Raw genomic sequence first — 25,255 nt, 5'->3', positions numbered from 1 at the left:
TCCAATGCAGTGGCTGTATGTGTGCATGTTCAGAGTGGCCTCTGACACTGAGCTCACACACATGGGAGCATCTGTTTGTATACTTGAAAGCCAAGAAACTCTGGAATAGATTCACTATGGCAATTCTGAAATAGATGGACAACGGAAACCAGTCTGTGTGGTTATTCCATAACTTTCCTGCAAGTTTCCTGCAAGAACGGAAAAGAGCTGGAAAACATAGCAAAGGTGGCAATTAAGTTTCCAGATCCCAAATTATTTCAAAAGAAAGTGACCAATTGCCACTGAAATGACAGTGACTTAAATTAGTAATGACTAACATGTCTCCATTGGCTTCAATGGTGCTTAATCACCATTCATTTCCATTAGACACAACCCATAGATTGTTGCTGTTGCTTTGTATTAAAAAATGAATCGAGTAATTTACAGTCAATTTCAGTTGGAATATACAGCTGTAGGCATTCAAACCAACATTTTTCTTTTAAGAAAAACAGATGAATTTGTGGCAGATGAGATCTATCAGAAAGTATGTTTTCTTTAATCACCAAGGGGGGGGGAAAAAGCAACTATCTGAAAAGCAGTAAAACTTCCTACAAAGTTCTGTTGAACCTATCCACATTTCTCAAGCACCCTGCTTCATTACACAGCAAATAAAAAGCAATGCAAACCAGTTGATCCAAGTGAAATACAACAAAAACCAAAATATGAGGTGTCTGTAGGTGTGACGTCCCATCTCAAGTGACCAAACCTTCACTATATGTGATGAGCAGCCAAATCAGTGGAGAATTCATTTTTAAGAACACAGAAAAAGTCATATTTAGTCCCTTGAGAAAGTTTCCAGGTCAAAGGAATGCACTAGGATTTGCACGGGGATCCTTTTGATTCCTATATCTGTAAGTCAACCACACTCCCAAGATCTGAAGTGGGGGGAAGAAATAAAAGAATTAACCATTAGTCAATTTCATACAACTATAATGCAGTTTTAACCATCTGTCTGCTGCCACCTCATTTTCCCCAAAAGTCTGCAGAATATTCAGCATACCTCACTACCCTTTATATAGACCCAAACACAGTAATGACAATAATGGGAAGGCTGATATCTGTTTCCAGGGGTGCACCAGCTAAAATCCCAAAGAAAGGGAAATGAATGTCAACAATAAACTGAGGAATATGATGTTCCTTTATACCAAGTCAGACCATTGATCTATCCAGCTCAGTAACATCCACACTAACTGGAAACAATTCTCCTAGGGTTTAGACAGAAGTTTTTCTCTGCCCTACCTAGAGATGCTGGAGGTTGAAAGTGGGACCTTCTAAATGCAAAGCAGATGCTTGGCTACTGAACTACAGCCCCTGCTCTAATAATCACATGTTCAGGTAAACAGGTGCTATCTACATATTGACACAAAGTATTCAATCCTCATCCTGAACCTGAAAACCCTACACAGCAAGCAACTTACAGCCCAATCCTAGGCATGTCTACTCAGAAGTAAGTCTCATTAAAGTCAATGGGGCTTACTCCCAGGAAAGTGTGGATAGGATTGTGTTGTTAGCTGGCACAGGTCTGAGAAAACCTGTAGATGCTGCTGGGGCTCAACAACACGGGTTAAGGAAACAAATGTTTCTTTACCTCAGTGAGATCTCCAGCTCCTTCCATTCCCACACTAGGTACAACAGAGGCTGCACAGGCCTCGTTGGACAGCATGGCGGGAATTTGGATAGGATCGGGCCGTAAATTTGAACATACACATGACTAAATATAAGTATTTCACTTTAGGGGCACTTTTGGTTGACCATTTGCCAAAACACAATATCTTGTTAAGCCTATCATCTAATACAGGGGTGTTCAAACCCCGGCCCAGGGGCCACATGCGGCCCTGGGGGACTCCCAATCCGGCCCACAGGGAGCTCCCAGTCTTCAATGGGTCTCTGGCCCTCCGGAGACTTGCTGGAGCCCATGCTGGCCCAATGCAACTGCTCTCAGTGTGAGGGTGACTGTTTGCCCTCTCATGTGAGCTGCGGGATGAGGGCTCCCTCCGCTGCTTGTTGTTTCACGTCTGTGATGCAGCAGTGGCAACAAAGGAAAGACCAGCCTTGCTTTGTGCAAGGCCTTTTATAGGCCTTGAGCTATCGGAAGACCTTCCTTCATTCCTATAAGTTCCATCTCTAATATATTCATTTATGTAAATTTATGTAGATGTATTCAAATTTGAAATGTAAATTAATTCTGTTTTCCCTGGCCCCCAACACAGTGTCAGAGAGATGATGTGGCCCTCCTGCTAAAATGTTTGGACACCCCGGATCTAATATCCTGAAAAGCAGTGAAGGAAGTTTTATCACCCTGACACCCTGAGACAAAGTCTTCTCTATGAGTTTTAACTTCAAGGCAGCAATTTAGCTTAAAAAGGCTTTCTGGACCCCTAGCCAACCATCAAGCAAATTTTGCACCTACCTCAGTAAAACTGAAGAAGAGTCCAATACCCCCGACAAACCTCAGGACCATCCCAGAGTATTCTTTTAATATGTGTGAACAAGGTTTGCATGAATGTTGTCCAAAACAACTCTGTAAATCAAGCAAAGATGAAAAGATGCTTAAGGCAATATCTACTCCCAGCAGGTCTAGGACGGTCGGATTAGGAATCCAGATTCAGCATTCAACAACTAGTTTTATGGACAATAGGAGTGTTCCTTCTGTATGCATTTCAGCTCAAAAATTTAGTCATAGTTGTAACTATGCCAGAAGCAAGATATATTGCTAACAAAATAATTATGGGCCCAATCCTATCCAACATTCCAGTGCCGATGCAGCCATGCCAACATGTGCTGCATCCTGTGGTGAGGGTGCAATCATGGAGACCTCCTCCAGGTTAGGGAGCATTTGTTCCCTTACCTTGGGGCTGCATTGTGGCTCCTATGGTAATGGAAAGTTGGATAGGGTTGGGCCCTAAATTTCATTACCAAAATCCTATGGCTGTGAAAGTTATAAAAGCCAAGTATATATGAAAAACCTATACAAATGCAGGTATGCGGGATGCTAGTAAATGTAATAATGTCATTCTAAGACTGGCAGCTGTAGTTGTTCCATACATGCAAACCAGCTGTCCAGTTCTTTCAAGACAGGTTTTGAAATGGAAGAAAGGACCAAGTCATCTACTTACAGCAGTGCAACTGCTCTCTTCACTAACATTGTAGAATCCACAACAGTTTAGGTTCCTCTCAATATCCACTTTTGCATTGTTGGTGTTGTTCCATCCAACTTCGAGAAGCTTGCTCTAAGAGACACAAGTAAGTGGTTTAGCTGGCATGCGTCCTTTGCATTTCGTTTGAGGGGAGAATTCCCAGAGCCCAGTGAGGTGACATAATGACACACATGCACATTTTCACAGCTTATTGCAAATTGGCTCTTTTACCAGAACCGCTCACACAAAAGAAACTCCTGTTTTCCTGCCGCTTCATGAAAAGCACAATCATTTATCTCCCTTCACTGACAGGTTCACATGCCCTTGATGGTCTTAAGCTTGCTGCCTATCCATTTCAATGGACAGCTGAAGCTTGAGATGCAAATTATCGTCATTCCCCATCCAATACTCTGACACCACAACCGCTAATGACTGAATAAACCTCTTGCCCAAGATTTCTGAAGCATTTTGTTTCAAGGCCTCAATTGTTAAAGTTTTTCTCCACAGAGAAGATGGTTCACTTTCCTGAGTGGTTTGTAGTTTTCTGTAACTTTCCTAACTCATCCTTTCTTAGTGGGACTAAACAGAACTGCACACAGTAGTCTCACTCTGGATGTTACCATGAACTTTAAAGCAGCATACATACTGCAAGTTTTGAGTTCATTACCAGAGACTTCTAGCTATTGCATGTTCCCTCTTTACTGCTGTACTCAGGTTGATATCTTCCATGACCTTTCAACAATTCCTAAACAGCTTTCCTGAGGAACTTAAGCCAATTCCAAAGTAAAGTGCTTATTCGGCGATCACTTCAACTCCATTTGAAGCAGCATTTACAACTCGAGTCTTCACAACTTATCCTAAGTAAGCCTAGAATTTATGAAAAGCGCTTTCCCTCTGATCAGTCCTGTCCATGGCTCTGTTTGCTTGAAAAGGGCAAGCAAATCCCCCAACCTAAAGCCTACTCCTCCAGAATACTGCACTGACAGTGCAATCCTACACCTGTCTACTCAGAAGTATGTTCCATTGTATTCCGTTGGGCTAACTCCCAGAAAAGTATGCATAAGGGTATAAGGCTGCAATCCTACACACACTTACCTGGGAGTAAGTTACACTGAATTCAGTAGGGCTTACTTCTGAGGTGGTACACAGAGGATTTCTCTGCAGACAGTTCCTCCTCCTCTTTTAAAGTTTACAAACTAATATTTTTTTTCTGCTTAAAGTTTTCTGCTTAATGTCAAATCCCTCACATTTACAGAAACCCCAACCTTGACTGTGGATGGCTCCTTCTGTAGATACGAGACCACTGCATTTTTTATTAATATATGATAGAAATCACTATAATTCCCCAAGCTGCAAACCATGTAATGGGGCACATGAATGCTTTCTCAGTAGTAACTCTGCCTAGTACACAGGAAGGCATATTAGACTAAGTCACAAGATCTTTCTTACCTGCTGTTCCTTGTTCAATGTCAAGCAAGCACAGGAGACAGAAAACTGTATAACAAACACTAGCAAGAGAATAATCATATACTGGAGACACACAGTTAAGGTCACCAAACCCGCATTTTTTTTCCAGAAGTGATGTACATATGACATACTCAAAGCTAGAAACTGTTTAGCAAAATGAAGATACTGCCCACTCTCACCACTGTGACAGATGAGAAGCCTATCAAGGGGAAAGGTGGAATGGCTGTCTCAGGAGGAAGATTGGATACCATTAAAAGTGACAGACAACTCTAATAGCTGGGGGCACACTCCAAAGGGAAGTTCTACTGTACAAGCACCAGTCAAAATGAGAAGGAGCCGAACAAGTACATGAGCACTCTTGCGCTCTTCCATTTATTTCAATGAGATTTATGCAGAGTGAGTCCCTTGGGGTGGAAGTTTACCCCATGTTAATCAATGGAAGGCAAACACCTGACATTATAATTCTGAGCAGGCCAATGTGATGGGGGAGCTACTGGATCCAACAGCATACAAACCATTTCTCAGTTTTAAATAAAGTCAAATCTATTTGCTACAGTTTGCAATTCTGTTCCTCTAGACATGATATTGCTCCTGGTTTTTGTGTCTGCTCCCTATCTGAATTCATAACATCAGCACAACACAATACAGAGACTGCGCATTACACATAATACTCAGGGTTTTTGGACTGTAAAATTAAAATAAATCATGTCTTCAGCCACTGAAGCATTTCAACACACCCTTACCAAGGCTAAATCCATTAGAATGAGATGTAGCTTATAACGTCATCATGACTCATGGCCCACAATAGCACCTTCATCATTAGTACCTGTGACTATTAACACATTTCTGCCCTGCCCATATTAACACATTTCTGCCCTGTTGCATATAAGCAATGTTGGGCATAAATGGCTTAACTGAATTTCCTGGTGAAAAGGAACAAGCAGTTCCATCACCTACAATACATCAGCTGACACTTTTAACACCTGGAGGGTGAATTAATTAGAGAGAGACCACTTTGAAGCTCTAACAGTGTAAAAGTTGAATCCATGAAAGCAATAAGATGGGCATTTGAAGCCAGATGCTGTATGAAGTGTGAGGGAAACCTTAAAGCTGACAATAGTTTTCATTTTAGAAGGTTGACTATACTTTTCAGAAAAAAGCTGAATTTAAATCTCTAGATGACCATGAAGCCTCCGGTGATGATAGTCTGAGATTATAGCTGCTAATAACACAGGCCAACACACATTTTGCTTCCTTAAATGTTACACCAATTCCTGGGTATAATTGGGGTGCTGGTTCCAAAAATGGCATCCGTTTTGCCCTATCACGTCTAGTTTTGGAGACATGGCATAGCCACTTTAGTGAATGGTTCAAGCAGCTTCCTCATGAGGAAGCCTACACCATGGCTTCCTCATGAGGAAGCTGCTTGATCCATTCACCAATGTGGCTATACTGTATCTCCAAAACTAGACATGATAGGGCAAAACAGATGCCATTTTTGGAATCGGCAACCCAAATTCATATCAAACCACCATAAAGTTTGGGGAAAACTTTTCTGACCCTCAGTTTTGTAGGCCTGTGTAATTTCACAGTGCTAACAAATAAAAGAACATTGAGTTTCTATGTCTGGTCACTCAAACCTCCATATACCAAAAGGGATCCATTGAATCCATACTGATATCTGTGACAAATGTACCACTTTGAACATTTCTCTAATATAGAACTAAAAATAAAAGGAGTTTGAAAGAATGCACTACCCCACAGAAAGTTGTAAAGATAGACCAATAACTAGCACACAATTTCAGTTAGTTTCACACTTGTAGGCATCAAAAGTGAAAAGACAAGTCCATGCTGGGATGTTGCAGTCACCAGTGTGAAATGCTAGATTACTTTAATGGCAATTTTTACCTTGGGTTGGGGACTACAGTTGTCTTCATCACCAACTGGATCACAGCCAATAGACACCTAAACCTATTGCAAATATGGGCTGAATCAAGGATATGAGGTAATAGGTAAAGAACACTGCACTCACGTAACAAGGAAGAGAGGCTTTTTTTTTCTAGAGCATGAGTTAACTTTCCATGCAATGTTGATAAGAAGTCAGCACCCTCTATCCAAACATTCTTTGCCCTCAGTGACTTAACTCAGAAGGTGACATGAGCCGGCAGGCAACAGAATCCTGGACGAATGGTTCAGTTTTATTTTCATTGCTTAAAAGTGTGTAGCTTTGATTCCAAATGCTGCTACATTTAAACAGAAAACTACATTGAAAATATTGACTAGAGCTCTGAATGCACTTTTGCATACTGGAATCATAAAAACTGTTTCATGGAAATCACTAAGGCAGGAAACCTGTTTTCACAGTCATAGCCATCACATGGTTGTCTAACTGAACTTATGGTGTAACCTATGCATGGTACTCAGAAGTAGTGGCGCAGTTAAGGAGGGGCTGGGGGAAGGCAACTGCCCAAGGTTCCATGCTTCGGGGGGGGGGGGTTACTCCCAGAGCTTTTAAACAGGAAAATTGGAAGTCCCTGTTTAAAGGCCTCAGCAGTGGGGGTAGGGAGGTGTTTGGGGGGGGCTCCAAAATCTTCTTTGATCCCAGGTGCCAGGTCAATTAGCTAAGCCACTGCTCAGAAGTATATTGAATTTAGTCTAAGGAGATCACTCTCAGATAAGCATACGCTGGACTGTGCTGTAACTGCACCACCTTTAAGTGGTGATGCCCTTATATTTAGCAGGGGGACTACAGGGGCCCCTATTAATCTCAGCACAGTGTCCTCCCAGTATCTGTTACTGGTGTCTCTCTTGTGTTTCTTTTTACAGTGTGAGAACCTCTCAGACGTGGAACCATCTTTTCATTGCTTTTGTTACATAAATAGCTTTGGAATTTTATTTTATTTTTTTGCAGAAAAGTGGCATATAAATATTTTAAATAATATTAATGCTTACTACTAATTATGTAAAGCCACCTAAATACAATTGGGCAGCCCAATCCTACCTGAACTTCAGCTCGGTGATTCAATGGCACCGGCACAGCCTCCTCCGCGTCCTGCAGGGACGTTTTGACTGCTGGAGCTCTCAGCGCAAGGGGACATTTGTCCCCTTCACAGTAAACCCAGCAGCCCCTATGGGGCAACTTGGACCTGCGCTAGCAATATTGCTGACACAGGTCCACATTGCTCCGTGCAGGCGGATCAGCACCAGGAAGGGGCTCAAATTCAACAGGTACTGCCGCAGCTGATCCTGACCCCCTCATGGGCCCGATCCAGCCACCAAATCTCTTCCTCATTCCGCCTACCTCACCACATTTCATTCCACTCGCTCCCTGCCCCCCTGTTCCTCTGCACCCCCTGTGCTGGGCTTTCCTGCTCTATCACACTTTGTAGCTAGGACTGGGCTGACAAACTTGGAATTGCATAGCCAGTCTCCAAATTCAAGTATTCAGAGATACGGCCTTTCTTACAGCCTGGAAGAAGCAGCATTTACCGACGTGATTGCTAGCACGGATGACTGGAAATTCTGCCTACGAAAGCCACAATGAGATTAAATGGAAAACCCACAACAGATTCAATGACCACCAATTTCAATGGTGACTCAAAAGAGGATTACGCCTCTAGCCTCTTGTTCTCTTGCCTGTTCATTGTGCCTCAAACCTGACAACAGATCTTCTATATATTTACGTTCAGTTACCAAGGGTATTATCTAAATACAATCATGGTCTAAGCTGCCATCTTCCTCTCCCATTCTCATTTTCAACACAGTTAGAGAGGGCTAAAAGCCCCAAATGACATTAATGCTTTCAAATGGCGTTTCCATGTTAGGGTTGCTTAGCAACCGCCAGAGTTACTGCTACTAGCTTTACCTGGAAGAAGAACTGTGGCTGATTTCCTTGGTATCAGCATTCCCTGTTGCCAACCAAATGGAAAGAAAGCTGCCACAGAACCCATGAGGACTGACTGACACTATTGGACCCGATGCCAGCTTTGTGGGACAAAGGGATCTCAACAAATGTTGTAACAAACACAGACACCCTAAAGAAAAGTAAACCATTTCCCCCTCACTGGTTAAAATGAAGATTCTCCCATGTATATTGCTGACCTATATTAGATATTTCTATATAAAACTTCACCCACATATGAAAATCTTAAAAAAAACACCACTAATTGAACTGATAGAAGCAAAAATGGAAACAGAAGGGGGAAAAAATCAATATTACTGCAGTGAGAGTCAAAGAACAAAATTACTAGCAACCAGGAAGCAATTAAGCAATCCATATTCAAGATCTTTAACAATGTCAAGGAAACCAGTTATACTGCTGTAGTCTTGTGACCTATAGATGAAAAAAATGTTTGCTTGACCACACACAGCTTCTAACAGCATCATGACTGGATCAGGGGCCAATCACATTTAAAAAAATGTTTATTGTGTTTAAGATGACTTTGTTGAAACAGCTTCCCTCACCTAAATGAACTTGCAATGCAATACAAGGCACACTGGAACGGGAGAAGGAAGAGTAGACCCAAGGAAAAACAGTGTGTCTGTTAGGAAGTTTCCCAAGCCAAAAGGATACAAAGAAGAGTAACACTTGATGGTGTTTGACAGCCCCGATCAATCCCACCAGAGCGATCAGGAATAGGAATATCCCCACTGCAACAGCGACTCCGACGACCCGGAAACTGGATATGAGGCCAAAGCCAATGCCCCATGCCGCGATGCCAATCAGCAACAAGCTGACCAACTAGAAGGAAAGCAGGGGAGAGAAAAAATGATTACTTTTTAAAGGCAGGACACAAAAGCAGACAAAAATATTCTGAGGCTGCACATCTATTGGGGAGTTAGCCCCACTAAACATACCTGCATGGCAAGGACTAGGCTATGTGGTCCCATTCAAAAGAACAACTGGGTAAACGTAAATCTGACTGTGAACACTTAAAAAACACAAAGTAAGAATTAAACAAATGAGGACAATTAGTCTTCATCTTCTTGTTTTATCCAGGTTTGCATCCATCACAAGACTTTTGAACAAGGTCTTCAAGCTGTTGTCTATGCAGTTGTTCCCAAACTGTGGGTCGGGACCTACTGGTGGGTTGCAACCCAATTTTTGGTGGGTCATGAAGGACTGGGCAGAGCCTCCAATGTAAACACAAGTAATGGCAAGATCAGATAATTAACTGCCTCAAGCCCCGAGTCTGTTAAAAAAAATCAGATAGCTGAAAATTATTCTGCTAACTGCTCAGCACCTGTAATTTGTAAGATAGGTGCTAATTGCCCTGCAAAGAGCTCAGCTTCTGGGTTTTGCAAGCAGTTGAGCTATGGAAGTAGGCAAGCATGTGTTAATATAAAGAGATATGTCTTAATTGATTCTCCCTAAAAAAAACTCAAAAAAAATCAGAAGATTTTATTTCATTTTATTTTTATTGTTCTGGAGAGAAATATGAAAAAGGAACGAGAGCAACCATTAAAGTTCATTAGGGCTGCTTCGTTATGAGAAATAAATCAAGTGTTTCTGTAAATAAACAAAAATATTACTTATAAGAAAAGATTATTTCTTTCTAGATCTCTTTATTTTAAAGTCTTATAAACCTAGGTGAGTCCCAATAAGAGTGTCATTTTAAAAAGTGAGTCCCAACACTAAAAAGTTCGGGAACCGTCGGTCTATGTTAAGCAACTACAGGTAGGGAAAACTTTTGCAAACTGGAAGAAGATCCGATTCTCTTTCAAGCCAGTGCGCTCCATATAACTGGGTATGTGTTTGAGTGCCTGAACAAGTTTGTAGACAGTCCACTTTGTGGAATTATTTCAAAAGGCAAACATATCCTCTGCATAATAGATCAGAAGCATTAATAATATATTGTGAGCTTATGAAACTGGAAAGGAAGGAAAGATCAGCAGTTTTGGCACCCATGAGCAAGTGAAAATTAGTGTGTGCAATTCACACTGCTAAATCCAGTCAGGCAGCATATCTTGCTGTTTGGTTGAACTAACAGCTTGAGAAATCTCACACCACCAAGATCTGTGCAGGTTGAGCTGCCAATGTGTTATTTTCAGCATTTTCTATATTGCTGACATTTTGGCAGAGAAAGTAAAACTTGACATATGATGAGCCATTTATTAGGACTGCTTGTCAACTCTTGTTGACAAGAAGACAGGCTTCACTCTCACCAAGCACTTTTGTCAGAACCTGATCAAAGCAAGTTTGAAAACCTTCAAAATGCAGCTGCCCCTCGCTTCTGAAAATGGCATCCTGAAAGAGAGCTGATTTAGCTCTGCTAGAAGTTTGAAAAGCCATTACATGCAGGAAACCCCTGCCTTTCCTGTGTTTCTCTAAAAGCAAGGACACATTCCAAAGAATAGTAAAGCCAAGCTACCTAGATCTGAATGAGAATACGGAGAAAGAAGAGCCAGCATTAACAATTAAAGCAGAGCAAAACTTACAGCCCACAATGAAATAAAAGGCTAAAAATTTACCTTGCAAGGATCTGTTTAGCTTGAAACAAAACAGAGGGGTACCACTGACAGCGCAATCCTAGCCATGTCTGCGCAGAAGTAAACCCCACTGTGTTCAATAGGACTTACTCCCAGGAAAGTGTGCTTGGGATTGCATCTGGGCAGCAAAACCCTAACTGGCGCTGCCACAGCTAGGACAAGTGGCCTGTGCTATACCCAGCACAAGATAGATGCTTGCTACAGCACAACTTGGTGTAAGGGGATATTTTTCCCCTGACTCTATGTCACACCCCAGCCACCCCTATGGGGCTACTTGGATCTGCACCAGTGAAATTGTTGGCACAAATCCAAGCAGCCCAGTGTAACATGAGGCTGGCCAGGAATGGGGTTAAGATTCAGCCTGCGGTGCCACAACCAGTCCCACCCCCTCTCGGGCCTTATCTGCCCAGTGTCCTGCCCCCCCCACCAAAAATATGCCCCCCTGCCTGTCCATTTTACCCTCTCACACTGGCCTCCCTCAGCTGGCACGAACTCACCTGCTCCAGGCACAGATCTGGTTTTTGTGGGCCAGCGCAGGCCTGCTCAAAAGGAGGCACAAAACATGCTTTACAGGACATTCGCAACACTAACACAGGCAACCTGCACCAGCTGAAGTCAGAGCCAGGATTGTGTTCTTAATGATACTATAATGAAAGTTATGCATTAGCTTTTGTGAAACAATTTTGTTATAAAAAAAAAATTCTCACTTTTCCAAACTGAGAAGCTAGTACATACCACTTTCTGTTCTACAGAAGTAGACCTGCTGAATGCACTTACTATTCAAAGTAACAGTCCCCCAATTTATTTTTCCACAAACTATCAGAGCATTTATGAGGCAGTTCTGCCCCATTAGCAGACCTGTTAAAGCAGTTGTTCTCCAACGTTTCCACCTCACAACACACCAACAGCACGGAGCTTAGCAACCCGGAAGTGCTGGCCTTGTTAGAGGTGACGTCACGTCATCCTATCAACTGTGGGATTTTGTAATGCCCAGCATTTCTTGCTCTTTCAAGTCCTTAATCAAGTATATTTTGGTTGACCAACTCCTTTTTGAACCAGTCAAATGATCAACCCTGCTTCAAGTGCTATCGTTGATAGATCTTTGGCAGTTTCTATCTAGTTTGTCACTGTCCAGGTTTCAAGGATCTAAATTGAATCCACATTTCACAGAGGACTGCATCACAAGATGAAATATGCAATTTCGCAGTGCAAGTTTGTCATCACAGACTTACAGCTGTGGTCATGAAAGTTAAGAGTTTGCATGCACAGATATTAACCTACAGTTCCTAGCTTACAGTGGAATACATCTGTAAGAAAACGTGACCAGATTGGGTTGTAAAGATATAAATTATCTGCTTCTGAATTCAAATTCATTTTATTAAACAACCAGTTATAGTCTTCACAGTACATTGCTCAACCCAGTCCTTAGGACAGCCCAGTCCTAAGGTTCCTGGCACCCATTGGAACAGTGGCACCAAAGTGGCTACTTCTGTATCCAGCAGACGCCGTGAAACAGCTGGAAGTCTCCTGAGGGGAAGGGGACTTTTGTCCCCTTCACCTGGGGAAAGCCCCATGCCCCATAATGGTGTTTCTCAAGTTTGCACTGGCTATTTTGCTGGTGCAGATATGAAAGACTTCATATGAAAGGCCTTCTAGCCCGACACAGCATTCAGGATCTAGCAGAGCAGGTCTCCGCCAGCACCACCCCTCTCGCACCCTGGTTCCCCCCCCCGTCCTGCCCTCACCCCACCTGCCCTCCCACAACATTCCTCAAGGCTGCACTACTCCTGGAGGTCACACACACCCAGCAGCGGTACATCCTCCTTCTGCAGACACTGGGCCTGGCGCCTAACTGGCACAGGCCCAGCGGCAGCGCTTCTTACCATGTGCTGTAAACTTGCTTTATGGCAGTGCTAAGGCTCTGCATGGGTGCTGGCTGAGTTCAGGATTGGGCCCTAAATCCACTAAGAGTAGTATAAGCTATGACCATTATATTAAGGAATGTACTGAACAGAAAACAAAACAAAACAAAACAAGCTTAAAAAAATGGCAAAACAAGTGTCCCCCACTTAACCATGGATCTTGTACCTGCCAGTCCTCAGATCCAGGGGGTCCCTTGTTTTGCCAAATCCCAATCCACTGGGCCTTGTAAACCAGTCCAATCAATCAGAGTTGCCAATAAGCCAAGTTACAATCCAAAATCAGGTTTCAGGTAGGTCAGTCCAATCCATCAGGGTATCCAAATCAAAGTCCAAAGCCAAAGTCCAGTAACAATCCACAGTCTGATTCCCAATTCCATAAACCCAGCCAGCCAGCCAGCCAGCCAGCCAGTCAGTCTCCTCTCCAACCTCCAACCTGCACTCCTTCAAAACCCACACCCTTTCTCCCTCAGGTGCTCCCTATATACCTGAGGATCTCCTTATGCTCTAGTGGCTGCAGCTGTGCAGCACACCTCCAGCTACCACCTGGGCTTTAATCCTGCATTTACTCAGAGCAAGGGGCACTGTGGACACCACACCCTATCTCCTCGGTAATATCTTCCGCAATTCCAATACATCTCTGCACCCATTATCTTTGTTATTTGTTAGGAGAATTGGAAGCATGGGTGTTTCTTGCTTTAACAAAGCAAAATTCTTGCTTCACTGTAGAATGTGATATTCAGGGCCCAATCCTATACCTGTCCATTCAGTCAATGAAGCTTACTCCCAGGAAAGTGGGGATAGGATTGCGGCCGCAGTCACCCAGCATGAATGCTAGAGGGGGACTAACTGAATGTTAACAGGAACTATTTGGCTTCCTGTTAACATTCTGTTAGTCTACTCTTTGCATGCAGGCTGGTTGCATTAACAATCCAATCCCATCTGGACACTGGCACAGCATCCGTCATATCCTAGGTCTTTTCAGGCAACATCATGCTAGCACAGCCCATCCAGTAACGCTGACATGGCCCTTCCCAGCATTGCCAGGAGCATCCATGGAAACCCCTAACACAGACCATCACCCATGGAGCAGCATTCTGACACTGATGGATCATCAGCAGAACTTTAGCACAATGTCCATGTGTTACATCTGCACATCATCAACAGGAGGTCCAAATCGCCAATCACTGCATCCACCTAACACCAACACTGGTGGCCAGAGAAATGCTGACAGAGTGAATGGTCGCTCACAGCACAAAGATGCAGACTGGGAGCCAGGTGAGATGGATCTGAGCCTAGCCAACAGATGTTCCATAGCTAGCAAGGCATTCACCTTTTGCATGACTGGCCAGAAACACTCTATAGTAGGGACAAAACATCCAAAACTCACACCAGCCACTCCTCAAAACTGCTTTCTCACCACTCAACTACAGCAGAAAGCAAGCAATAGGCACCTCACCACACATTTAACACCTTGCAGCAATGAAAACAGGGGCATCTGGTAGACCACAGCACATGGACCTATTGAGCAGCACATGAGACATGAGCTGGCATGTGACACAGGGTGTCTCCTGCAACAGCCCACCCATCTGGCCACATCCAAACACCCCGTGTCCTTCATTTCATCACTGGCAAGTTCCAGTGTGGCTATCAGTGTGCTGCCCTTTCTGTCCCCTTGTCAACGTTTGCCCCATTGACTGATGGCAGCAAAGAACATAGAGTTCATGGTCACAGAGACGTGCCCCCCAAATTTTGAGCGCAAAGAGTCATGGAATGGGAATGCTGCAGAACTTGAGAGCAGAGAGGCCCCTTCCCACGTGGAATCTAATCCACTCTGACTCTGAGGTGAGCAACAATGGGTGAAAAGAAGAGACCCCATCTGCTAACACAGCAGTTTTCAACCGCTGTGCCATGAGGCTGCCTCAGGTGTGCTGCAGGGCCAAGGAGTCAGGCAGCAGCAGGAGAAAAAGGGGCAGAAGCAAAGGGGCTTGGACGCTTCTGCTGTTGCTGGTGCCTACCCCATGCGCAGCCAGCCAGGCAGCTAGAGAAGCCTGGAAGAGCTCCCAGCAGGCAGGAATGTGGAGAGAGTGAGGGCAAGCGGCAAGAGCGAGGAGAGAGTGAGAGCGAGCCTGATGGTGGAAGCAGGTAGGAGACAGAAGCAGCTGGCTGGAAAGGATCCTGGAGAGACCCTTTTCCTTGCCTGCAATGCCCCAAAGTGACCCTCCCTGTGTTGCCTCCCCTGGCCAGGCTTTGGCAGGAATGGCGCTGGGCCACAATCCTATCCACACTTACTTAGGAGTAAGCCCCATTGACTATAATGGGGCTTACTTCTGAGTAGACATACAGAGGCTTGGTTGGTCACACTCTTTCTTGAATAAATGAGCAGGCAAGTGATGCTTTTCTTTGCCCCCACCTCCTCCCCTCCTGCACACATATCCCCCATCATAATTGCAGTTAACCCTCTGACTGTCCCTCCCCATCCCTCCCTCTTCCCCACCTTCCAAAGTTCAAAACCAGTTGCTTCCCATTCATTCTCTCTCTCTCCCCCTCCCGCCCACACCAGCGAATCCTGCACTTCTTTCAGCCACATCTCCTCACTGTCCCTCCAGTATGCTCAGTCTCATCTCTCTTTGCCAACACCTCCTGGCATATCAGAGCATATCAATTGATAACAGTTTGAACAGACCTGCTTCAATACCTTTCCAGAAACCACATACACCTCCCTCTCCAAGCTTCTTGGGAATTTCTTTCATTGTCATGTAATGACCTAAGGCTGCAATCCTAACCACACTTTCCTGAGAGTAAGTCCCACTGAACAAAACAGGACTTACTTCTGAGTAGACCTGGTTAGGACTGTGCGCTTAGTTAAATTAATTAAATTGTAACATAATAATGTAATTAAAAACTAGTAGTGTGCCTTGACAACTTTAGTGCCTTGTCAGTGTGCCGTGAACTGAAAGAGATTGAAAATGGCTGTGCTAACAAATAGACAACCAAGGTGATCCAGGGAAAGTTTTTATTGAATATTATCAGTGATAGACCAGCAGCATCTGAAAGAAATACATGAGTGGAATTGCCAACCATCTCATCCAGCAGAGGTCATAAATAATAATAACAACAACAACAACAACAACAACAACAACAGGTATTTATATACCACCTTTCTTGGTCTTTATTCAAGACTTTATTCAAGGCAGTTTACATAGGCAGGCTTTACTAAATCCCTATTAAATAGGGATTTTTACAATTTCAAAGAAGGTTCTTTCTTTCAAGAACGACTACATTCAAGGTGTTTCATTCCGATCTGGCTTCACATTCTGGCCTCCAACCTCCCACGTTCAGAGCAGATGGAATTGCTCGGCTTCAGCTTGTCAGCTGCTTTAAGGTCGCACGGTGCCGGTGGCCTCGAACTGGCGACCTTGTGGATGTTATCTTCAGGCAGACGGAGGCTCTACCCTCTAGACCAGACCTCCTGCCCAATGTGCACATGACCAGGTCATGTGCCACGGGGAGTTAATAAGACAGCCAAGCAATAGGTACCAGTGAAGTCTGGATGTACCAGTTGATTCTCTGTCTGTCGTGTAGTTTACAAAGCCACAGGGACTGACTGGAAGGGGTAGGTGGGCAACTTCGGTGAGCGGCAGCTGGGCTCCCACCAGTCCCTAAAGGTGTTTGGCCTGAAGGCTCCCCTTGGGTTCTAAACCGTGTCTTCACCTGAGGGATAGCTGCCTGCGGGGAGCAAGGAGAAACACAGAGGGAATAACAAGGAATTTATAACAGCTTCGGTTGCATCTGTTCTCTGGATTGAGATGCTCTCTGGATTGAGACTCAGTTTTTAAGAGGGAGAGTGATGCCACCCGAGTGTACATGCAGTGGTGTCCTGTTGAGGGTGAGAGCACAGTGGCTTAGAAACACAATGCTTCCATGGGAGGGGGGCTGCAGTGGAACTCTGCAGAGTCTAATGTTCAGCCCCCTGTGGCAATGATACAGTCCTGAAAAACAAAAGGCATTCAGATGAGTGTTTGACCAGCAGTACCAATGAACATAAGAACAGCCCCACTGGATCAGGCCATAGGCCCATCTAGTCCAGCTTCCTGTATCTCACAGCGGCCCACCAAATGCCCCAGGGAGCACACCAGATAACAAGAGACCTGCAAGGCTTCCTGGGAATTGTAGTTAAGAACATAAGAACAGCCCCACTGGATCAGGCCATAGGCCCATCTAGTACAGCTCCCTGTATCTCACAACCTCCCACCAAATGCCCCAGGGAGCACACCAGATAACAAGAGACCTCATCCTGGTGCCCTCCCTTGCATCTGGCATTCTGACATAACCCATTTCTAAAATCAGGAGGTTGCGCATACACATCATGGCTTGTACCCCATAATGGATTTTTCCTCCAGAAACTTGTCCAATCCCCTTTTAAAGGCATCCAGGCCAGATGCCATCACCACATCCTGTGGCAAGGAGTTCCACAGACCGACCACATGCTGAGTAAAGAAATATTTTCTTTTGTCTGTCCTAACCCGCCCAACACTCAATTTTAGTGGATGTCCCCTGGTTCTGGTGCTATGTGAGAGTGTAAAGAGCATCTCCCTATCCACTCTGTCCATTCCCTGCATAATTTTGTATGTCTCAATCATGTCCCCCCTCAGGCGTCTCTTTTCTAGGCTGAAGAGGCCCAAACGCCGTAGCCTTTCCTCATAAGGAAGGTGCCCCAGCCCCGTAATCATCTTAGTCGCTCTCTTTTGCACCTTTTCCATTTCCACTATGTTCTTTTTGAGATGTGTCGACCAGAACTGGACACAATACTCCAGGTGTACTGGATGTAATACACCTGTAATGTATGGTGTAATGGATGGAGTGCCTGGATTTCCAGGGACACTCCCAGCTCTTAGCTGTTGCAGAAGGAATGGTTAGGCCACACAGTTGATAATGAAGACATATTTGATCACCTTGGAGGGTCAGAATAAGGGGCAGTGATGGAGACACCAGATGGAGATGCAGCATGGAATTTCTCCCCCTTTTGCTTACCTGTGTGAGGTGCATTGTCCTTTTCCTGCTGGGATGATGAGACAGAGGATTCTGTTGGGTATTTGTGTGTGGAGCCCTCCTGGGGCAGAATATCTGCAATAAGAAATCTGAGAAGGCAAGAGTTAACACCATAACTTTCACACATGTTGTGAGGGACAAGAGGTTTTTTGTACAAAGTTTTCTCTTTGGCTTCAAGTGCCTTTTCACCACGGTTCCCATCACTAAAGTTCCCTTAGAGAGATCAGAGAGGTAAAACCCCAAGCCAAACTTTTTCCTGCCTGAAATGTAGCTTCCCTTGTAGGGGCTTTAGTACCAGGGTTGGGTTGGTGTACTGTGATTGGCTGCCAAATGTGATCTATACACCATTAAAGGAAAGTGGGCAGGGCAGGGCCAGGAAGTGCAATTTTCTGCTGCTTTCCTCTTTCCCATTATTCTTTATAGGGTTCCTCCTAATTACACCAGCTCTATCACTGGGGTACCATTTTTCTGGGATCAGGGACATGTCTGTACTCTGAAGGGGGATTAGGATATGGTGTGCATAGATTCCTCCTCGCCCCTCCCACATCATGCCCCCATCTCCTCCTCTTTTGGGCCTCTCCACTGACAGAGTTGTGTCAGCATCTGAGTGACATCTGAGTTACACCAGTGTGGTGTTTTTCACTTCTGACACGTCCCTTTATCCCCTGGGGGCTGGGGATAAGAATAGGCCTTCAGTTTGGCTGTACTTGTCGTAAGAGGTGACTAAACAGCCACCGGGTAGATGGGACTCCATAGTCTGGGAAGGCAGCTCATCTGAGAGAAGGAAAACTCTGATCCCAAACCTCCACTGCCTTGTGGCTACATCCAGTCATGGAAAAGGCTTCAGGAGTCAACCTCAAGGCAAAATCTGGAGCCGGAGTCCCTGAGGCAGTTCATAGCTGAACACAGTCACGTTCTGGCAACTCCTGCAATGCCACTGGAACCAACCGTATTGGCCTCTGCCTTTCCATTGGACCATTTCAGCGACGTGGAGAGGCGGGATTTGCTGCATGGGAAACAGTCTATGCTAAGCAGGGTCAGGCCTGGTTAGTACTTGGATGGGAGACCACCTGGGAATACCGGGTGCTGTAGGCTTATACCATAGTCTTTCGAGACTGAAGGTTGCCAACCATATCCTCCATATCTACTTTACCCAGGCTTTGCACATTGGAGAGGACACTCTGTTTCAGAACCACCATTCAGAGCACGATACCATAGTCTTCCGAGACTGAAGGATGCCAACAAAAGGTGTTTTTCAGATACACCAGCATCAGTGTGCATCTGTCAGCAGGCGAACTTCTACACCAGCGGGGCTGTCGCGCTGGTGTACATGGTGGTACACTGGCACATCTCCAGGACAGGATTGGGCCTTGAGTCACTTACAAAATGGAAGCAGTTCCCCTTTCACCCAAAACACGTGACCCCATAGCCAAGTGAATATATTCTTAGTTCCATCCATTATTGATGCCAAATATTCCACCTGCCAGCACACAGCAATGGCCAACATGATTGTGTTACAGCATTAAGGATAAGCTTACTGGAAGAAGTGAGTAGGGCAATGGCAGAAACTAATGTTCAATTGCCAGTGTGTCAACTAGGCCAGAAGAACTTGCTCTCAGAAGTAAAGCCAGAGACAGCAGGATGCTCAGGAATCTCAGGCAGGCCACACTGCCATTTGCAATAGCAACATTTTTAAGGGCAGCAATGAAGAAGTTCCAACAGATGCATTCTGGAGTCCCTTGCAAAGGATGAAACTCTTACAGTACAATTTTACACACACGTTCTTGGGAGTAAGCCCCATTGAACACAATGGGTCTTACTTATGAATAGACATGCATAGGCTTAGGTTGTTATAGTGCAATCCCATACATGTTACTCAAATAACAAGTAACACATGTTACTCAAAGTCCCTCTATGTTCAGTGGGGCTTACTCTCAAGAAGTGAGCATAAGATTGCACCCTAAAGCTGCAATCTTAACTTGCACTGGAACAGGCAGGCTGGCTGGCCTGCACTAAATTCAGGGCAAGATAGGTGCGAGCTGGGGCACAACACAGAGCAAGGGGATTTTATTCCCCTTACTCCATGTCACATGCCAGCCAGCCCTATGGGACTACTCGGAGCTGCACCCACGATCTCAGACACAAATCCAAGCAGTCTGTATAAGGCTGCTAAGGCCGAAGTTGGGTTAGGATCTGGCCTGTGCTGCTGTAGTCTTTCCCACTCCCTTCCAGGCCCAATCTGCTTCCCAGGCTGCCCACCCAAATGGCCCCTCCTCACCTCAGTTCCTCCCTCCCACAGCCCTCTCCCACCCCCTGTGCCAAACTGCTCCAGCCAGCATGAACTTACCCATCTGGGCGCAGGTCCAGTTCCGCTAGGTCAGTGCATGTCTTTGACCTAGCCTACTGTGCTGGCTTAGTGGCCTAGCCTGCTCCCAAATAGCCGTAAATATGTTTTACAGCACATTTGTGACACTTGGGAGTCAGTACAAAGGACTGGTGCTGGCTCATGGAAAGGGGATTGTGTTGTTCACCTTGCAGAGTCCACTCAAGTATAAGGTTGCCTTGGTAAATCAGAAGCTCTGACCCTCACTGACTACCCAAGGTTGTTGTGAAGCTACAGAATACCATTCCTTACAGGAAGATTAAGATATAAATAAGAAAAATGAAACGCTGCAGAACCTAAAATTGTAAACCAGTATCAGATTATAAATTCAAACAGTACTTCAGTAAGTATCTGCAAGGCCCTCAGTTGATCTCAATTTCCAGTACTATTCAGATCCTCTGTTTACCAGCTTAACCAGATTATCTGTTTACCAACTTGCCCAGCTACTACAATTCCTTGTTCCAAGAACTTGTGATCAAATCAACCTGAGCAACACATAGTGTAATTAAATCCTTTGCAGATGAGAATTTACTTAGTCTCAGGGACGCTTCACTTGTTATTTGGCAACAAATACTGTACACATTTTTTTCACCATATCTTTCTGGCCCATGGATCCATTTTCCACAGAAAAACTTGTCACATGCACTGTTTCACTTTGTGTGTGTACATACATGCAGGAATGTGAAATTATAATGTGCAATATGTCTCTCAGTGTAACACAAAGAACATTCTGGAAGGGGGTTATCTGTGGGTGAATAGCATAACCAGATTTTCCTTTCTAACAGCATAATGATATAATCCAGTGTTTCTCAACCAGTGGTGTGGGTACCACCAGTGATACTTGAGGTGGTGGCTGGTGATACTCACAAGACCCCTAGACACCTCCTGCCTGGCATCAAGACCAGGAGTGCAACACAACAAACAGCGGTAGGAGGCTTAGTTCAGTGGGCAGAGCTCCAAAGCATGCTTTTCTGTGCTTAAAAAAGCCCTCCTGTCCATCTTGAGCCTCTTACTGGTGTTTTTTGTGTCGCATCTTGCCTCCCAACCCAGAAGTAACTGGTGATGATGTCATTGCCAGTTACTTCCGGTGGTTTTTCAAATAGGTGGACCATGTGAAGTGCTACGTCGAAGGACAAACCTTGAGAAATACTGATATAGTCAAAACTTAAAAGTGACTATTAAGGTAATGTATTAAAGAGTTAGACTGTTGCATAACGCAAACTTATTTAAAGAGTTAACCAGCACTACTAAAACAAAACCCACCACAAGAATGTGTGATCAAGATTGAACCAGGTACATTTGGAGAAAGCATTTTCACATACTAAGAACATAAGAAGAAACCTGTTGGATCAGAGTTAAGATCCATCATGTCCACACTCAAAATTCCACTTCCCACAATGACCAACGAGATACCCAAAAAAGGTAGGGTAGCAAAGGCCTTCCTCTGCAACTGGAATTCAGAATACTGCCTCTGGCCATGGAGGTTCCACCAAGCCATCACGACTTAATAGCAAGCAATAGACCTACCCTCCATGAATTTGACTAAACTCAATTCAAAGTCATGGGACAGCCCAATCCTAATGGAGCTGCCTGTGCACGGTACAGCAGCAAAATGGCTGCCACTGTATCCAGTGAGGGATGGGAGGCAACTGGAGGCCTCCTCAAGATAAGGGAACAATAGTTACAGCCTGATCCTATGGGCTATAATTACAGCCCAATCCTACGCAAGTCTACTCAGAAATAAGTCCCATTGTGTTTACTGGGGGCTCCTTCCAGGAAAGTATGCATAGGATTGTAGCTTCAGTTCCCTTACCTCATGTTGAGACCCAGCAGCCACTATGGATCTAATCAGATCTGTGCCAGCTCCATCGCTAGCCCTATGCAGAGCTTTCAAGCTTGGGCCAGGGGATAAGATCTGGCAGCAGCCTCTGTGGCCATCCTTGCCCACCTCCTGGGTCTGAAACACCCTCCTCCCCACCCTCCACCTGCCCAGTTTCAGACCTTCTTTGACTTCCCCCCACTTTACATCCCATGGAAGGTATTTTCCTTCCATGGAAGCAATTTTCTACATCCCCCATTTACATCCCATGGAAGCCTTCAGCTAGGTAACAGAGAAGTAGTAACAAATGAGAACTGGAAAGCAGTATCCACATACTTGCTTTGCCTGGAGAAAGTACCAGACTTAATTCCTGGGCTAGAACCTCTGGGCTAGCATTCCTGAAACCCTGTAAACCTTTGGCAATCATTGTAGACAATACTGAGCTAGGCAGGCCAATGATCCAACTCCAGAGAAAAGCAGTTCCTATGAATCACTGCAGATATTTTAAACACAGGTCATTTTTTTTTAAACACCTTTTCTATTTTTGACCCTCTTCTGTGCATGAGGTTCATAACATTCCAATTCTGACCTCAATTATCTGGAAATAATAATCTTCCTTTCAAAGAATTCCACTTCAATTTTTGAACATCTTGACCAGGAACACCTGTACATACCTGGACCTATTAGCAAACATTATTTAAAAATTGTTTCCAGGGAAACCCATTGAGATATCCAGGTGGCTGAAACAGATTGCACATTACAGGCATCCCCCCTATCCATGGGGGATCCATTCCAGCCTTCCCTGCAGATATGAAACCTCAGATACAGGGAACCCTTTAGGTGTTATACTACACAGCCCTCCACCCCCCTCCCATGCTACAAGAAGAAAGTGACAAGCAGGCAGGTAGCCTGCACACCTGGAGGGGAGGTATAGTCAGAAAAGGAAGCAGGACAAATAATTCCTTTTTGAGGATAAGCACTCAGTGGGCTTTGACCAAATAACAAATATCCTTAAATGTGGTCAGCGAAATTAAGTTCAAAAGGCCTACAATGCAATCTTAGCATGCAGGTTGCCTGAAAGGTAATGGGGGGAGGGGGTAGTGGAGAACCATGGATAACAGAAACTGCAGATATCTGTGGATTTGGGCGGGTGGGTGGGTGGGTGTGTGTGTAATACATTTGCCACAGCAGTGAAAACAGACACACCAGCATAGAAGAGGTCGAATTTAGCCAATGGCAAGTGAAAAATAAAAACATTTCCAAAAACAAAAGAGCACATTTCTGAGACAAACCTTGCCTTAACTTCAAGAAAAAAGTGGACATTCACAGACTGGATGACATGTTGTCTCCAGGTGACATCTGCATGTTGCGTACATGTTGCGTACATGTTCAGGTTAATATGGCAGTTAATAAAACAGTGGGGTTTTTCCCATTCTGGCAAGATATGTGCCTTAACTTCTGGGCAGGAGGCAGAAATTCAACAAGTGAATTATTGTTTTGTCTTCCATTGCTGTCCCTCCAGATCAGTACTAAAAAAATGTTGAATTTCTACCCTGGCGGAATTAAAGCACATTATATATGGAGGCACAGGAGTCCTGGCAGAAAAAGAGATGGCAGCACAATTCAGCAACAGAATCACAGGAACCCTCTACAATGGCTGTAATCCTATCCACACTTTCCTGAGAGTTAGCCCCATTTAACACAACAGGACTTACTTCTGAAACATGCATGGGCTTCTGCCCAAGTCCCAAGGAACTCAGTGTAACTTACTTCTGAGTAGACATGCCCAGGATTGAGCTGTATGCCATACTAAAAAGCTTTGCAGAAGAGAGCCTATTCCCCACTTTTAGGCTGCAGGGCTCACAACTAAGCCTCGCTGAACCCCATGGGGCTGAAGACCTAATAAACATGCATAGGACTGCGCTGACAGGCAGAGTCCAGAGGCAGAAAAAACCAGAGCAAGGAGGATCCTCCCAACAGCTTCCAGTCTCCTTTCCTCTTCCTCCCTTTCCAAAGACCACGTAACCTCAGGGTGGCAGGTGTACCGCACCAGTGGAGGGAAGGAGGATGGGAGTGCCCTGTTGTGCCAGAGCCCAGTAGGGCTGCAATCCTGGGCACACTTACCTGGGAGTAAGTGCCACTGGCAATAATGGAGAGGACTACTGATTAGGCATGCCTAGGATTGGGCTCTCAGGCTGCAACTGTAGCCACACTCATCTGGGAGTAAGAGCCACTGACAATAATGGGGCTGACTTCTGAGTAGGCACGCCTAGGCTTGGGCACCAACTAGATCTCTCACCACTAGATTCCTGGGGCCACTCTCTTGCTTGCGCGCACACACATAGAGCAGGCGATCGCCCAGGCCTGAGGAGGGGCTTTCTAGATCCACCGGAGCAGGGGGGTGAGCCGTGGGGAAGCAGGCACCCCAAGCCCCAAAGGAGGCCCCCTCTGCGGCTACTACTCACCGTATAGAGCAGGTTGAGGGCGCACAGGCAGTTCTTGGAGCAGGAAAAGCCGCCGCAAACCATCGCGCCGCAGCGCCAAGGCAGCCCTCCCGGGAGCTCAGGAGGGGACGGGGGGCTCTGCAGGTGGCGATCCCCGCTTTCCTGCGCCCAGGGCGAGAAGGAGCAGGTAGGGAAAGGCGCGGCGGAGGCAGGCACCCGCTGGGGAGAAGGGGACCCGCCTGCACCAGCTCTGGAGCCTGGAGGGGGCGGCCCCAGCGCAGCCGCCACCGCTCATTGGCTGTCTGGTCGAGACAAAGGTGCAGATATGCAAATGAAGAAGCCTCCAGCAGCCGCGGGTCCCGATCCGGGAGGGAGAGAAGGGGCAGGGGCTGCGTCCTCGCCGTGCGCATCGCTCTGCAAAGCAGCCCCCGTTCAAGGGTAGCTGATGCAGCATCTGACTGCGGGCAGAGCCAGCGCTGGGAAGGCCAGCCAGAGGCATCTTGCCC

General features: G+C 45.3%; 1 protein-coding gene across 1 annotated transcript; it reads right to left on the bottom strand.

Moving 5' to 3' along the window:
* Positions 1–440: 440 nt before the first annotated feature.
* TSPAN13 (tetraspanin 13) lies at positions 441–24,973 on the bottom strand. The gene is made up of 6 exons (XM_066628569.1): positions 24,771–24,973; positions 9,217–9,384; positions 4,626–4,706; positions 3,156–3,269; positions 2,450–2,560; positions 441–914 (listed from the first exon to the last, which is right to left on the bottom strand). The coding sequence occupies exons 1-6, from the start codon at positions 24,831–24,833 to the stop codon at positions 840–842; spliced, it is 612 nt and encodes a 203-aa protein (XP_066484666.1). The 5' UTR covers positions 24,834–24,973; the 3' UTR covers positions 441–839.
* Positions 24,974–25,255: the final 282 nt, after the last annotated feature.

The sequence above is a fragment of the Tiliqua scincoides genome, chromosome 5 (assembly GCF_035046505.1).
Source record: "Tiliqua scincoides isolate rTilSci1 chromosome 5, rTilSci1.hap2, whole genome shotgun sequence".
NCBI classification, from domain to species: Eukaryota; Metazoa; Chordata; class Lepidosauria; order Squamata; family Scincidae; genus Tiliqua; species Tiliqua scincoides.
This window is presented reverse-complemented; position numbering and strand designations above follow the sequence as displayed.